The 15,548-nt window shown below is 57.1% G+C and overlaps 1 protein-coding gene across 3 annotated transcripts in view; it reads left to right on the forward strand.

Moving 5' to 3' along the window:
• Positions 1-15,548, forward strand: part of Hdac4 (histone deacetylase 4) — a 249,019-nt gene that overhangs the window by 208,217 nt on the left and 25,254 nt on the right. For all 3 annotated transcript variants that reach the window (XM_070003862.1, XM_070003911.1, XM_070003844.1), the window contains exons 14-17: positions 3,067-3,253; positions 5,300-5,433; positions 9,288-9,408; positions 13,201-13,247. In XM_070003862.1, the coding sequence (XP_069859963.1) occupies positions 3,067-3,253; positions 5,300-5,433; positions 9,288-9,408; positions 13,201-13,247 (489 nt within the window). The remainder of the gene's footprint in view (positions 1-3,066; positions 3,254-5,299; positions 5,434-9,287; positions 9,409-13,200; positions 13,248-15,548) is intronic.

The following is a 15,548-nucleotide window of genomic DNA, read 5'->3' on the forward strand; positions in this document are numbered from 1 at the left end:
CCTGGCTTAGCAGCCAGAATGCCACAGGGAGGCTGTTTCTGCCCGATGGTCAGGAAGTGAGCCAGCAGTGGAATTTAATTGTACCTTAAGCATGGGACTCGCTGCCTGGGTTTGTGTCGAGGGCACAGGAACCAGTGTGCTGTCCAGCTAAGCGCCTCCCCCCCCCTCCCCTCCCCCCTCTCCCCCCCTCCCCCCCCCCCCCCAGCATGTGATCGATGCTGCCTCTCCAGTTCCTGGCTCTTGTAAAGCTCGGATAAGACGACCCTGGTGGTAGTGTTCGCTTCCCTTCCCACCTGAAGCTGTGCCTGGGTGTGGAACCCTCCCCTGCCGCACCCGTGCGGCACAGGCACCAGCTTGGATTCTGAGAGTTCCTTGCTCAGGAGAGGCCACACTGGCGTCCCTAGCAGCTGTCTCCTCCTTGGTTATAGGCAGCCTGTCTGATTCCTAAGGCCACTCAATTAGCACCTCTTACACTAACCTCTGCTTTTCCAAGTCCAGTGGAAAGCCAGAGTTCCCATGGTCCAACACAGAGTAATTCATGGCCAGGCCATCCACCTCTGTCTACCACCTCTCCCTTGGTGGACAGGCCCCTGGGGGGCGACCTTCACACATCTCGGATAGGCTCTCAGAAGTCTGTGAAGGAGCAAGCCCCTTACTGTTGTTGTAAGGTAAGTTGTCAGCGAGGCCACATTTTGGAAGATGGGATCTTGGAGTCTTTATTAGGGCACTAGCAGTTAGCAGGCTGCTCATTGTAACAAAGGCCTGCAGCCCACAAATACACTTAACACAGGACACAGGCCAGAGAGGAAAGAAGGAACAAAAACAATACCAGCAAACCAATTCAGCTCTATTGGAGAGCTGAATTAGGCCGCCACGGTGACTTGGAGACAAGACAGGACACAGGAAATGGTCACGGAGACACGTGGCATGGCATCATGGTACCTGTGCTGGTCCAGGCCTAAATAGGGTCAGGTCAGGGGTCAGGTCCACAGGAAATACCCAGTCCCAGGCACTGGACTGACAGGTTCAGCAGCCTATCAGCCAAGTGTCTGCCCCTGCCTCCAGGGATCCAGGTATGCCCATCACCTTGGGGTAATGTTTTCCCACTAGGAAAACAAGATAACATCTACATGCCTCTGAAGCAGTATCCTCCTAGCTCACCTTGAGCCAGGCATCTGCACTCAAAGTACGGCTTGTCTCACCTCTAGGCCTTGGAGCTGGGTGGACAGCCCCCCCCCCCTTCCCCATCTCCCGCCTAGGCACCAAGATGGCTGCAAGAATGATTTAGACTCAGTCTCCTTACTTCACTATCACTGGAATTCGAGGGGCTTGTCATCATGTGGATATGTGACATGTCTTGGTAGCTGATTTTAAGGTTGGTATCTGGTAGAGGCTGCTATGTTGATAGGCATTTACTCAGAGAAAGGCCTGGTAATTCTCCACACAGAAGTCACTTTCTAGGAACCCTTCCTCTGTCTTCTGGAGAACACCAAGCAGAGCTCCTTAGCAGGGTGTGTGTTAGCAGTAGGTAGTTTGCATGGGATGGGACATCAGGCATGGGCTAGACCTGCAGCTTGGGGGTGGAATGTTTGCCCTGTATGTGTGAGTCCCTGAGGCCCTGGTTTTTACACACATACACACACACTCTCTCTCTCTCTCTCTCCTCTCTCTCTCTCTCTGTTTGCCCTGTATGTGTGAGGCCCTGAGGCCCTGGTTTCCAGACACACACACACACACACACACACACACACACACACACACACACACACACACACACACACACACACACACACACACACACACACACACACACACACACACACACACACACACACACACACACACACACACACACACACACACACACACACACACACACACACACACACACACACACACGATCAAGCCCACTGTGGTCAAGTGAGCTGGATAGGTGCATTGTGAGGCGGGCTGGGGGCTTCTAGAAGCCTCCTACGGGCCCTCCTTCTGGAGGTTCTGTGGCCTCCCTGCCTGGAGCTCCCATGTTCCTGTGCTCACTCCCCTCCTCTCTGTTCTCTGACCCTGATTCCTAAGGGCAAGAAGTTGAGGCCTGGCTGAGAAGCTCTCCCGGCACTGTTGGGCTAGGCCCTGCTAATGAACAGCTGAGATTTTTTGTCGGCCTGACCTTCCAAGGGCACAGAATAGGTTTCTCCACGCTCAGACAGGACGTGGGTGGGAGGCGCTGCCTTCTCCTGTATCGTGGCTGGTCACCGCTGTCCCTCTGTAGCTGTAGGTGGCCCTAGGAAGCAGTCACCTCTGGAGGGCCAAGCATCTTCCTGGTCCTCCGTGGCCCCTGCCCACACCACTCTGCCGGCAGATAATCCATCCCCTTGATCCCATCAGCGTCCCCAACCCTGGCCAGTGACCTCCACACTCCACTCACCTCCACCTCCACGTCCCCAAAGGCACATCCACACACTTCCAGGCATCTGGCCCCTGAGGGCCTGAGCCCCAAGTACACGCCTTCATTTCTCCCACAGTCTGTCCTTGGTGAGCGTGCTGGCATGGTCCAGGCCGAGCCTGGAGTCAAGCTGGCTCCCCTGCACCTGGGGTTAACTCCGGCTGGCTGCCCGTGCCGGTTGGGCACTCTTGGTCAGAGCTACTGGCAGAGCCTGGCTGCTCACTACCAACTTCCGCTGTGGCCAGAGTGAGCATTTGGTGTCCCCAGCCGAGGGTCCGAGGTCACCACTCCCTTGGGGGCTGAGTCCTGGATGTGACGTTTCACCTGGTCCCAGCTGCTCCTGCGCTCAGCGCCTCCTCAGAGGAGCCACCGTGGCCCACTTTGACAGCCACCTGCTGCCCTCCATGTGGCTCTTGGCGGGAGCTTCCTTCTGGGATGTCAAGTCCTCAGGGATGAGGACTCATGTGTCACGAGTCTTCTCCCCTCTGCCCCTGCTCCATGTCCTGTCTGTGGCCACATGCCCTTGTGGCGGGGCTCTAGGGAACATCCGGGGTCGGATGTGGTTATTTGAGTGAGTGACGCATGCAGGTCTTCAGCACCCACCAACAGTCCACTTCCCCCCACAGCAAGCCCTCCTATTGGAGCAGCAGCGGATCCACCAGCTGAGGAACTTCCAGGCGTCCATGGAGGCTGCTGGCATCCCCGTGTCGTTCGGTGGCCACAGGCCTCTGTCCCGGGCACAGTCGTCTCCAGCTTCTGCCACCTTCCCCATGTCAGTCCAGGAGCCATCCACCAAGCCAAGGTTCACCACAGGTAACACACAGCCCGCTCAGGCTGCATGGGCCTGCTACGGCAGGCAGGGAGCACTGTCACAACCAGAGCCCCCGGGGCTCCAGGGCTCGCTGTCCAGAGGCACAGGCCCCCGGGGGCTCCAGGGCTCGCCATCCAGAGGCACAGCCCCCAGGGGGCTCAGGGCTCGCTGTCCAGAGGCACAGGCCCCCGGGGCTCCAGGGCTCGCCATCCAGAGGCACAGCCCCCAGGGCTTGCTGTCCAGAGGCACGGGGCTCCAGGGGGCTCCAGGGCTCGCCTCTGAGTCACAGGGCTCCAGGGGGCTCAGGGCTCGCCGTCCAAAGGCACGGGGCTCCAGGGGTCTCCAGGACTCACTGTCCAGAGGCACGGGGCTCCAGCGGGCTCCAGGGCTCGCCGTCCAGAGGCACAGGTCGCCACTACTGTGCTGGACCCCAAAGCCAGGCTCTGCTGCATGGATCTCTCCCTATTAATGTTATTCCCAGACTCAACACCAGCTCAGCCTGCCTCTCAAGAGAACCCTGGTCTCCTGCAGAGAGCAGCCCGCCCCCCACGTGCCACGGAGGCTGCAAGGCTCCTCTCTCCGCTTAGCACGAGTGCTCTCACTCGCCCCTGTGTAGATGGCATTGGCACCAACGCCTCCTTGGCGTGCTGCTGCAGTCGGTACACTGGGCATTTGAACACCATGGGAGAGCAGAGCCCTTGGGCCAAGGACCGTTCCCTGCCTCCTCTGCTTCGGCACCTAAGCCGCCCTCCTGTCAAGTCATCTTCTGGAAGTCATCTCAGCTTCCACGAGCCTCATTTGTAGACTTGTTATTCTGTACCCAGCAAATACGTCTGTGTTACCTTCCCAGGCCTCAGAAGGAAACTGTCCATATTGAGGTCATTTTTAGTAATAATTATTCAGAAATTGAAAATGGTAGAGGGTCACACGGCCAAGCACTCTCACTATAAGCTTGGCCAGTCAATGGTGTTCTTAACAGAATGCAGCTCAGAGCCATGCCAGGACAGTGCTCACTTTCCACATACAAACAGAGTCCTTGGGGGCTGGCGAAGGAGACCCTACCATGCTAGTTAGGGGCACAGTAGTTGGTAAGTTACTACCTGCTTGTGTACAGCCAATGTGATGGAACTTGAGGAAACCGGCACTGCCTGGCGCTTCCTGCTGCAGGCCATTGGCAGGGAGTGGAAGTTTGCAGGTGTATTTCTCAGCAGGGCAGTTGGCTGTCTGTGTGCTTGTTAGTGCCTCACGCCCGCTGGGCCCCTCCCCACACTCTGCAGCCTCCTGTTGCCTCCACTGGCGGCTCTGCCCCGCCTCTGATCTGCAAGCCTGGGCACCCTTGTGGTCTCCGTGCTGCTTTCTCCCGTAACAGTGATGTCAACCTCACTTGGGTGATTCTGAAGGCAGTTGTATTCCAGTCACCCAGTTCCCCTGAGCAAAGCTGGGCAGTGGAGCTGGAGAGGGGAGAGGCCCTGCCCTCCGCTGCGCTCTCTGGGTCAGTCAGTGCCGGCTTGCGCATGCACATCCTACAAGTTGGCCTGGGTTTGCTCCCTCCCACACAGGCATCCCAGCTTCTAGAAGCCTCTGATGCAGGACCTGAGTCCTGGGCTTCTTGGAGCACCATGTGTCTTAAACAGTTTCCAGCCACTGGAGCTGCATAGTATAGAGGCTGGCCCTGTGCACACAGACCTGCACGCTGCAGGCCACGTTCCTGCTCCCACTCAGACCTCAGGCTGTGGCGTCTGACTCCAAGGCACTTTCCTTTCACCTGTTTCTCTACAACTTGGGTCTGGTACAACTGCACACCTCCCAGGCAGGGCCACTGAGTGATATGGGGGCTAAGCAGCTGGCTGCCTCCACCCCAGCCTCCCTCTGCCTCCGTCCATGCCACCTGGGCAGGGTGACCTTGGTATGTTTCTAAAGAATTGCCCATTCTCCATTCTCTACGGGGACGGGGGGGAGGGTCTGCCACTGGCCTGGGCAGCAGCCAGCAATGGCCAGCTCAGACCTGGACAGCTTCTCTGACCTGGGCTACTTCCAACCTGTTGCAGGCCTTGTGTATGACACGCTGATGCTAAAGCACCAGTGCACCTGTGGGAACACCAACAGCCACCCTGAGCATGCTGGGAGGATCCAGAGCATCTGGTCCCGCCTGCAGGAGACAGGCCTGCGCAGCAAGTGTGAGGTACGTCGAGCCTGCAGGGGCGGGGCGGGGCGGGGCGGGGAGGGCAGGGCTGCCATCACTGCCGGCATCACCATGGCACCAGGGGCCTCAGCCTGCTGAGCTCCTGTGCTGGGATAATGGGAGGGACAGGGCCAACGCTCTGGTGACTATGGAGTCCAGGCTGTGTCATAAGTCAGCAGTGGTAAGGTGGTAAGGCCTGGTGTATGTCACAACATGGCGGAGAAAGAGAAAAGGAGGCTTTCACAAGTAGAAGAGCCAAGGGCATGGGCTGTATTCTTTATAACAACGCCTCTCATGAGAACTAGCCCGGTCACACAAGACCTGAGCTCTGATCCTCCCTGAGCCAGAGCCCTCCTGTCCTGATTGCCTCCCACACGGCCCACCTCTTGCTGAATGAACTCCCAGTTTCAGTAACACCATACTGCAGAACAAGCTTCCAGCACCAGGGCCCTTGAGGATGCGCTGTCTCCCAACCTCAGCAAAGCCCAGAGTGGCTTTCCACATTCCTCCCTGCGGAAAGCAGTGCCTCTGTCCCCTGCCCTTCAATGTTCTGTGTCCGTGCCTTCTTCCCGCTGCTTCTGGGAAGTGTGATCCCCACTGGGCTGCTCTCAACTGCCCAGGGCAGGCTCCCAGGACCTATGCCCAGGTCTCTTCAGGGATAGTGGGATGCAGAGACTAAGGGACACATTCTCAGATTAGGCCTCCTGGCTTCTTGTTGAGGCCCATGTTCTCTTGTTCTGATGTTTTGCACAGTTGCCCTGGGAATGTGCATGGAGCCTCAGTCTCAATTCCCCCTCAGTGAGATCCCAAGAGACAGTGGCCAGCATGGACAGCAACATCACAATATCCCAGATTGCTCTGCTTGCTCTGAGTCTTAATTCTTCACTCCCTGCCTCTGCCACTGAGGCTTGTGGGAAGGTTCAGCCCTGCTGTGTCTCTCAATACTGACCCTCAGTTGCTCTGACTGCCTGGCAATGGCTGAGCTTATTTCATCTTAGACAGAAGGGCTAGCCACTGTGGGGGCCCAGTGTTCACCCACACCTCCTGGGCAGGATAAGGCATGTCTGTGAGAGGCCCAGCCAGTGCCTTTCTCCCAGGTCCTGAGTTCTGAGGAGGAAGATGTGTGCTTCAAGCCTTGCTGTAGCTCAGGCACTGAGCAAAGGGCATCTGTGGCCTGGGCCTCATGGCCTGGGCAAGCCTCACTTCCTTTCTGGAGCGGAACTGGTAGTGCATACCTTCTGGGCGTGCCCAGAGCATCCACCTGCTCTGAAAGCCTGCTGAGCTAGACTGAACAGCCCCTATCTGTCCCCCAGTACTCCTGGCCATCCTGGGCAAAGCCTCGGCCGGGCCGGGCACAGCAGGTCTCCCCATGGAGCTGGTGTAGCAGCCTGTCCTGCGGTGCAGAGCTCCAGTGTAAATACTCTACTCTGCCCTCCCAGGCCGCCAGTATTCAGGACTTCAGGTCAGTGGACTTTGCAGGGTGAGGCCAGGGTGGCCCTGGGCACCTGCTTCTGGATGTTAGCCAGCGGCTGTGCCACTGGGGGGCAGCATTGCCCAACAGACACCAGCCACATGAACCGCCTTCCTTGTTCCTGGCCGTGCCAGGAGGACCCCATGTCCTGCCCTTTCTGGGAACAGCCCAGGGCACCCTGAAGTTCCCTGCCTTCACTCACACCTGCTACTCAGCCACAGCCCTTGCTGGAGGCCAGCTTGAGCAGAGGCACATGGGGCCAGGCAGGACTGAGTGTGGGAATACAGAGTTGGAGGAAAAGCAGTGGCTGGTGGGAGGCGACGGTTGAGCAGGGTCTCTGGTGTCACACCTGGGATTCGAACACAGCTGGCAGAATCCTAGCAAGCCAGGGCTGTGACCAGATCCCTCCTGACGTGCTGGGGACAGTCAGAGTCCTTTCAAACGTCTGCAGTCCTAGAAGCCATGTTGGACCACTACCCACGGAAGGGGCTGCGGCTGCCCATTCGGCTTCGGAGTTGAGGGCTCAAACATGACATCCTCTAGGTCCACCTGTCAGGAAGGCAGGGATGGAACAAGAGGGCTCAAGGTCAGATGTACAGAGACCAGGCTACCATAGGATTAACTCTTTCCTCAAAGCTGCAGATTATCTGCTTCAAGGAGCACCCGTCCATGTTTGCCCAGGAACTAGAAGGAGGCAAAGACCATGCCCTGGCATTGCTCCTCCTCACAACCTCATACCGGGAAGTGGGTTCATGCTCTCCTGTGTAGCCCATCTGGTCCCAAAGCTTTGACTAGTTCAGCCTTGTCTTTTCTATCTCTTATACATTTTGAAGCCTAAGTACTTTGATTCTTCCTTTTGTTCTAACTTAAAATCTGTTGCTACACTTGAAACTCTTATCCAGAGACCCAGCGGGGCAGAGCAGATGGTCTGGCCTTTCTTCCCTTGCTCCCACCACGTAACCGGCCTCCCTGACACACGAGGGCCAGACCCCTGCCCTCCCCGTAGCCCCTTTTTTAATTCTTTTTTGTTTTCTCCTCCTGGTATTGCAGCTTGAACTCAGGGCCTGGGTGCTACCTCTTAGCTATTTTGGTCAAGGTTTGTGCTCTAGCACTTGAACCATAGCTCCTTTCACTTCTGGCTTTTTACTGGTTAATTAGAGATGAATTTCATGAACATTTTTGCTGGGACTGGCTTTAAAACTCTGATCCTCCCATCTCCATGTCTTGAGTAGCCAGGATTGCAAACTTGAGCCACTGCCACTTGACTCTGTGGTAGCCTCTTACTGTGTGGCCTGATTGCACACTCTGCGGACAGAATCTGGCACTGGCCAGCCCTAATCAAGAGAAAAGCAGCCAGTCAGGAGACTTCCCCAGTCCTCTTCCTCCTGGCCTAGAGTGAAGGTGAGACGAGGTTGTGGACGGGATCCTGGACTGTGTTGCACAATTAGAAAGCACTGCCTCTTTTTTTTTTTTTCTCCCACACAAGATAGTTTGATAGCGAAGAACTGATTTTGTGAAATTGATAATGATGGCCATAAAGACTAACTCCAGAGTAGCCCTCTTGCCCACTGAGCATCTACTAGGTTACCCCATCCTTCTTTGCCCTGCGTGGATGAAGCTGATCCCGCCCCGCCATCCCCCCCCCCATCTTTCAGAAAAGTGGGGGGCGGGGTGTCCCAGTGGCCTGAGAGCACTTCCAGGCTAGGATTTCAGTGGAGCCCCAGCCCTTGCCACAGTGAGACCTGCAGGTCAGTGGGTGCTAGGCCAGATAAGTGCGGATCTGTGTGCTGCCCTGTTAACACGGGCAGCCACCGCCGGAGTGCAGAAGCCTCCCTGCCTTACCCTTGCCCCTGACCTCTGGTGCTAGAAACCAGTGTTCCTTTAATGGTTGAGGAAGCGCTCCACTGGAAAGCAGCACGTTTGCTGTTCACTTCTGAGGGAGGTCTGAAAATAGCCCACAGTTCTTTATGGGAAGACTTGCCAAAGGCTAGAGAAAGGCAGGATTCCCAGCCCCCTACGCCACACAGGCCCAGACCCTGACCGCAAGCCAGCCTGCCGCCCAGGATCACCAGACCGTGGTGTCCCACTGGCCAACCGTACACGTTCTCCTTACCTGAAGCATAAACCAGCAAGGCGGCTCACCGTGAACCCTGCTGGAAAACAGTTGTGATGGCTGCTAGGGAACGGCCGCACCTTGAAGGCTGAACTACCTTTGTAAATGCAGAAAGCTGTAATTAAAATGCAAGCCCACAAAAATACTTTATAGTACTGCACTGGTGCAGCAAGAAGCCAGTAACTGCTCGCCTGCACGTGGAGCTGTCCCCTCAGGCATTGAGCGGTCTGACGGCACAGTGTGAGCGTGTCTTGCCTTGTGTCCCCGCAGTGCATCCGTGGACGGAAGGCCACGCTGGAGGAGCTGCAGACCGTGCACTCAGAGGCCCACGCACTGCTCTATGGCACAAACCCCCTCAACAGGCAAAAACTGGACAGCAAGAAGCTTCTAGGTATTCAAGACCTTTTACCTCCTTACTGGGTTTGGGCTCGAGCTGCGGCCCCTCAGGCTCTGGGGCTGCGGGCGTCACCCTCTGGTGCTGCAGGGCCAGTGGAAAAGGAGGACCCTCTTCCACAGCACCCTGCCAGGCAGTGAGGAGAACCAGCCCCCACCACGGCCGCTAGGATATTTCAGTCTGAAGCCATTGAGTGGGTCCCAGAGGCTGCTCTGGAAAGCTTGGGCACCCCATGTTACCCAGCCTTGCCCTGGTGACGGCTCATCTCCTGGGCTCCTGTGGCAGAGGCAGAGAGGAGGCCTCAGGAGTCACAAGCCTGGCCATGACTTCCTTAGGCTCCATGGGGACAGGCTCATGCCAGGAGGTGGTGGCGGCAGTGGCCTGGCAGGTGCCACTGCCCCTCACTCCCCCCCCCCACACACACACACAAAAGACCTTGGCCTTGTGGAAATACATGGTATGTATTTTACTACCTTATCACCGGGGCCTTCAGCAGAGGCCGATGGGCTCTTGAGAAGCTCATGGGACCCTGCAGGCTCCCTGGACGCATATCAAGCACTGAGGCTCCACTACATACTGAACACTAGGGGAGGTAGAGCCCATTGGTACAGACCACTGAGCCCAGGCCTCCTGTGCAGACACCCAGCCTTGTGGCTCCAAGCCTCTCTGAGCAGGGACCACAGACTCAGGGCTGGGTGCCATCAGCTGGCTGGCAGACGGGAAGCCAGACTAGAACCTGTCGCAGTATTCTCCATTGGGTGGGCTCTTGGTAACCAAAGGCCCCCTGGGTGGGGGCCTGGGTATCCCCCATGGAACCCGACATCTCTAGGTCAGTGTCTGCAGAGAGAAGTGGCAGGCACTCGGGCCTGACCTCAGGGTCCTGAGCAGCTTCTATTTCTGCAGAAGGGGCAGGATGGCGGCTCCTGGGCACCAAGTCTGCCCCCGACCGGGCCCTCTCCGGCTGGGCTCAGCACCAACGCTGGCAAGAGACTTCCCGACACACAGCGAATGTTCTGTTTCTGCGATCTGCCTGGGCGAGGGAGCAGCCCAGGCTCTGCACTCAGCAGAAGCAGAGGGCCAGAGGTAGACAGTCCTGAGACACAGGCCCACTACACGTCTGGAGACAGACCAGGCACAGTGGCGAGGAAGGGGCCACTGCCTTCCTTTGGGCGTCCTCTAGCAGTCTCCAGCGAAGGAGAGGCTACCTGCTTGTCCCACAGGAGACCAGATCTTTGCCACAGAGTGTGGTGCTGCCACAGCCTGGACTCCACAGGGGCTGTTGCTGGATGGCCTCAGGATGGTAGTTAGGTGCCTCGCCCAGGCGACCCTCACTGTGCTGTCTCCAGGTCTGTCGTGGCCCAACCCACACCAAGGGTCCTTTGGCCATCCCATACCTGGGATATTCAGCAGAGCAGAGAATAGTTTCCAAGCCGGAGGTAACAGGGCGTAAGTTCTAGATGCTTAAGCCAATTCCAAACTAGATGTAAGATGATCAAAAACTAGCCATATGTGAACTTGGAGATAAGAAAGGTCCAAGTGTGAGAGCTTGGAGCTTTCTCACCACTGACTGGAGATTGCCTGGCATTCTGGTCCTCAGATCAGAGCCTTCGTTGGCCCCAGCCAGCCCTTGCCATGGTTTGGTTTCTTGGTTGAGGAGTCCATCCTGAATTTTCTGCCCCCATAACAGCTGTCTTGGTCATTAGCTGTGCCAGCCGTGTGGTACTGCAGTACCACCAGAGCTGTGGAGGTGATGGCCCATTGTGTCCTTTTCTTTCCTGCTGACTTTTGTGCTTTTTTTCATCTGCCCAAAGGGCACCGACATTCTTTGGTCCATTGCCTTCCTACCACCTGCGATCCATGTTTATACTTTTCAAACATAGTAATAGTTAAGGTATCTCAAATCATGCTGCCATAACCCTAATTAGGTGCTTAAATGCTGCTGTGATTTTTCCTTTTAATCGGATTCACAGGTTGCTATGCCATAGGCAAAAAGCCCTTTGTAGTTTGCCGCTCCCATGGGGACACACCAGGAGCACAAACTCTACTGAGTTTGCAGACACCAGAGGGTGCTGCTCACTGTTCTGGATCCAGGGGTTTGTTTCCCGGTAGCATCTGACAACACATGACCTAGAAAGGGAGCCTGGCTCAGAGCGGCTGCGGACAGTGCAGGTCGGCAGAGCCCGAGCAAGCCGGTGATAAACTGGAAGTGCTCGGGAAGGTCCACTTCTGCACAGAGTCCATCTTTCCCACACCTCCAGAAAAGCCAGCCAACCAGCCGTGAGCAGCCAGTGGGAGTGGGTGTGGTCCTCCAGGCTGGCCTCCAGGTCCCGTTTGCCATCCAGTCCTGGTGGTGGCGGGCACAAGCCACGGGCGGGCATAGTCGGGGCATTCTCAGGGAGGCAGGATGCATGGGCAGCTGGTAGATGCACAGTGTAGCGGAACAGCCTCCTATTGAGATAATGAGCAGGATCACCTAAGTACTCACTTACTGTTGTTTCAGCACAGACATGGCTAACTGAGAACCCTCCTGTGGAAAGGTCTGCGTGTGTCACGGGCCTGGTGGTGAGAGCCTATAGCCCTCATTTCCAGTGAGCTCACTCAAGTCCTGGCTGTCACCAGGGCCTGTAGTAGTAGGAAGTACAGGCCCCAGCTGTCCCCTAGGCCTGCTCTCCTGTGCCACCAGGCGGCCCATGCTCTGTGTGCATCTGAGGTTCAGAGCAGGTTTCACAGGACAGAGGGAGTGTGGGCCCTCCAGCTGTGGACACAGCCCTGCCAAGTCCAGGAAGCGGGGTCCCATGCTGCCTGTGGGACCTGTTAGATCAAGCCAACCTGGGACCCTGGCACACACCAAGTGCCATGGAGCAGTTCTGATCCAGGAAGCAGCTGGGCGGTGGAGAGCAAGGGGCAGAAAGGACCTGGCTCTTCTGGGCCAGCTCCTGAGGGATGAAAGCCTTGCTGGAGCCTGGACACTCTAGAGGCCAGAATTTAGACCCATGTCCTGCATTCTGCCACTGTTAGGGCCACACAAGGAAAGAGACAGTCCCTACCCTGGGAGCACTTGGTCCAGGGAAAGGGAGTCAGATCTGAGTACTCTGTGATGCAGGAGGGCACAGGCCACAGCTATGGCCTCCCAGTCAGGGGGGAGCACGGCTGGTGTCTGGGCCTCCCCACCACAGACCTGATTCCTCCTGTTCCAGCCCTGTTCTCTCCTCCATAGCCGGGGGAGGGTGGGAGGGTGGGGACAGTGGAGGAGCTGGGTCTCCAGACCTCTGGCCCATGCTGGGAGCTGAACTGGCAAGTAGAGTTCCCCAGGGAGCCAAGGCTGGGGTCTTCTATGGAAGGAAGGGTGACACCCTGGAGAATGGGAGTTGTGGAGCCAGGTAGTGAGGCTGTAGCTGGGCCACTGGGTGACACTGGAGAGCCGAGCTGTGCACCGGCAGGTCCCACCATGCCACACAACACTCCCGAGCCAGCGCTGCCCTTGCCTCTCTTGCCCTGCTTTCTCCTTCCCTGCAGGATCGCTGACACTCCCTCCCTCTCCTCTTCCCCTCCCACTGCCCCCCCCATGGGATCACTGACCTCTCTTTCACCCAGCAGGATCACTGACCTGTCTTTCTGCAGGATCACTGATACCTCTCTCTCTCTCTCTCCCTCCCTCCCCCCTTCTCTCTCCCTCCCCCCCACAAGATCGCTGATACACACACCCCCTCTCTGTCTGTCTTTCCCCCTGTGGGATCACTGACCTCTCTTCCCCTGTGGGATAACTGACCTCTCTCTCTCCCTCTGCAGGATCGCTGACCTCAGTGTTTGTCAGGCTTCCTTGCGGTGGTGTCGGGGTAAGTATTTCTTTAATGTGTAAATAATGTCCTGTTTGTTCTCAGAGTCCCAGTGGTTACAAAAATCACTGCCTTACTCTCCCTGGAATGGGTAATTGCTACCAGGTGTTTTCCATGAACAGGGTTGTGGGCAGAGGTGCCCGATTGTGGCTTCAAAGCACTGCAAGTCATGAGCGTTCGGATCGTTGGGCTCGGACACCTTTCTCTGGGAAGGTCATCCGGCACGCACAACACAGGCCTGCTGGGCCGTGGTTCCTGTGTAGCCTGTGTGCAGACTTGTCTCTCTGCTTCTGGGTCTACAGTGACTACACTCAGGTCCCAGCGCTTCATTGGGCAGGATGTGCTTGTTGTGTGTCCATTTTTCAATTTGAGGCTCTGGGAAAAGTTCTCCACTCAGGATACTGGTAGGCCATTTGATGTTTGCAGGGCAGCTAGTGGGGCTGCACTGGACTCTCATCCCTTTATTTTCTTTGGAGGAGATGATGTTCTAAGCGAGGCACTTAGGGAAACGGCCAGGCGCACAGGAATGGCAAGGGACAAGTTTCTGGCTGGAGATCCACTCCCATGTGTGCAGGGCCGGCCCACCCTCCCACAAGCCTCCCCTTGGCAGCCAAGGGTCTCCGCTGGCTCGGTCCTGGGATGAAGCGGGGCGGGGCCCTCCCAGGAGAACTGCACATTGCGGAGCGGGCAGAGGCTCTGGCCGATGGGCTGACTGCGTGTTTCCCGTGGCACGTGCACAGGGTTGCCGGAACCGCGCCGTGTGTGTAATCACGGACTGCAAGGTGAAGGCCAGGTCTGGGTTCTGTTATGGAAATGAGACGAAATTGTTTTCTTCCTGAGTCTTTACAGAAATCACTGCTTTGAACATTATCCCGTCAGAAAAAGAATAAACGGCGTTTATTCATACCACCACTGAGCCCTGCAAGAGTTATTTTATTTTGTATTGTAAATAGCCTACAATCTCTTAATTCGGGGCAAATTTTTGGCCAGACTTCAAAAGATTTGGGTTTGCAGTACCCTGCAGCCAGCAGACCTGTGCAAGACAGAATTGGTGATTTGCAGAGGACAGCTCAGCGCAGGCTGGGGCGTGGGGCTTGAGCCGCGCGGCCCCGTGGACCAGCCAGCGCTGCCGCTCACACGGGCACAGATGCACACTGATGGCGCCAGTGGGTACTGCCCAGCCAAGTGAGAGGCGGGACCGTGCTCGCCTTCTCCGTGGGACCTCCACCAGGAGGGAAGCGGTGGCCTCGGATCACACGCGGCTGCAGCTCCAACCCAGTGGCTTCCAGAAGCAGGGCCAGCCACCAGGGTACCCCACGGAGCGGTCAGGGCACCGAGGCTTCCGCAGGAGAGAAGGCAGCCCCTCTTCAGTGTGAAGCTGTGCAGTGCCGCTTCCAGAGCTTCCAGTGCATCCTGTCCTCACAGTTCAATATAGGTTTTTAATGGTTTTGACCTTTTTTACAAACCATATGAAAGAAACTTCTACTTTGCGCCCCCCCCCCCACTTTATTACAAGTTCTAAATTAGTGAGAATCTGCGTCCTTGAGTCTCGGTGGGCGCCCTCCCCCAGCCCTGCCTGTGAGTGGGGCCCAGGCTCTGTGGGCACACACACGCCCTGCCATGGCTCCCAGCGCCCCAGCTCACCCCACGCTTCCACCACCCCCCAGTCCCACATGCTCCCCTGCATCTCCCATGCTCCCCCTGCCTGTCTGCTCTCTCTGTTCCTTCGGGAGTCGGGCACCTCTGTGCCTGTCTCGGGCCGTCCTCCAGCACTGTGTGCCCAAGTCAGGATGCAGTGGACTCAACATCATAGGTTCTGGAGCAGCAAGACGGGCTTGTCGGACTGTCGGGGGACACTAACTACTTGCTGTCCTGTGGCAGGGCTGAGGTTGGCCCCCTGCTCTCTGCAGGAAGTGCCCAGGAGAGCAGAGTGCCCAGAAGGCCCCACAGACAGGGCCAGTGTTGTCCATCAGCCCCTCCCTGCTGCCAGGCCCCGTGCATTTGGGAAGGAAGTCATCTCAGTCAAGTCATTTTGGCTTCCAGGGTGCAGCCTCAGCCTAGCCTGCCTCAAGAGTTGTTGGCCCTGGAGGGCCCGGGCAGCTGACGGAGTCTGCCCTGTAGTGCTGGCAACCTTTGATTTCAGTGAGTCGATTCTCCAGCGGAAGTGACCAGCCAGCTGTTCTGTGCGCACAGCACTTCTGTAGGTGACACACGGAGTTATTCCCAGCTGATGCTGTCATCTCAGCGCTTTGGGAACAGTGAGCACGGTGGACACTAGTTGGTTCTTTGGACATTTGGAAG

Source organism: Dipodomys merriami, unplaced genomic scaffold (genome assembly GCF_024711535.1).
Source record: "Dipodomys merriami isolate MVZ:Mamm:240054 unplaced genomic scaffold, mDipMer1.0.p SCAF_1, whole genome shotgun sequence".
Classification (NCBI taxonomy): Eukaryota; Metazoa; Chordata; class Mammalia; order Rodentia; family Heteromyidae; genus Dipodomys; species Dipodomys merriami.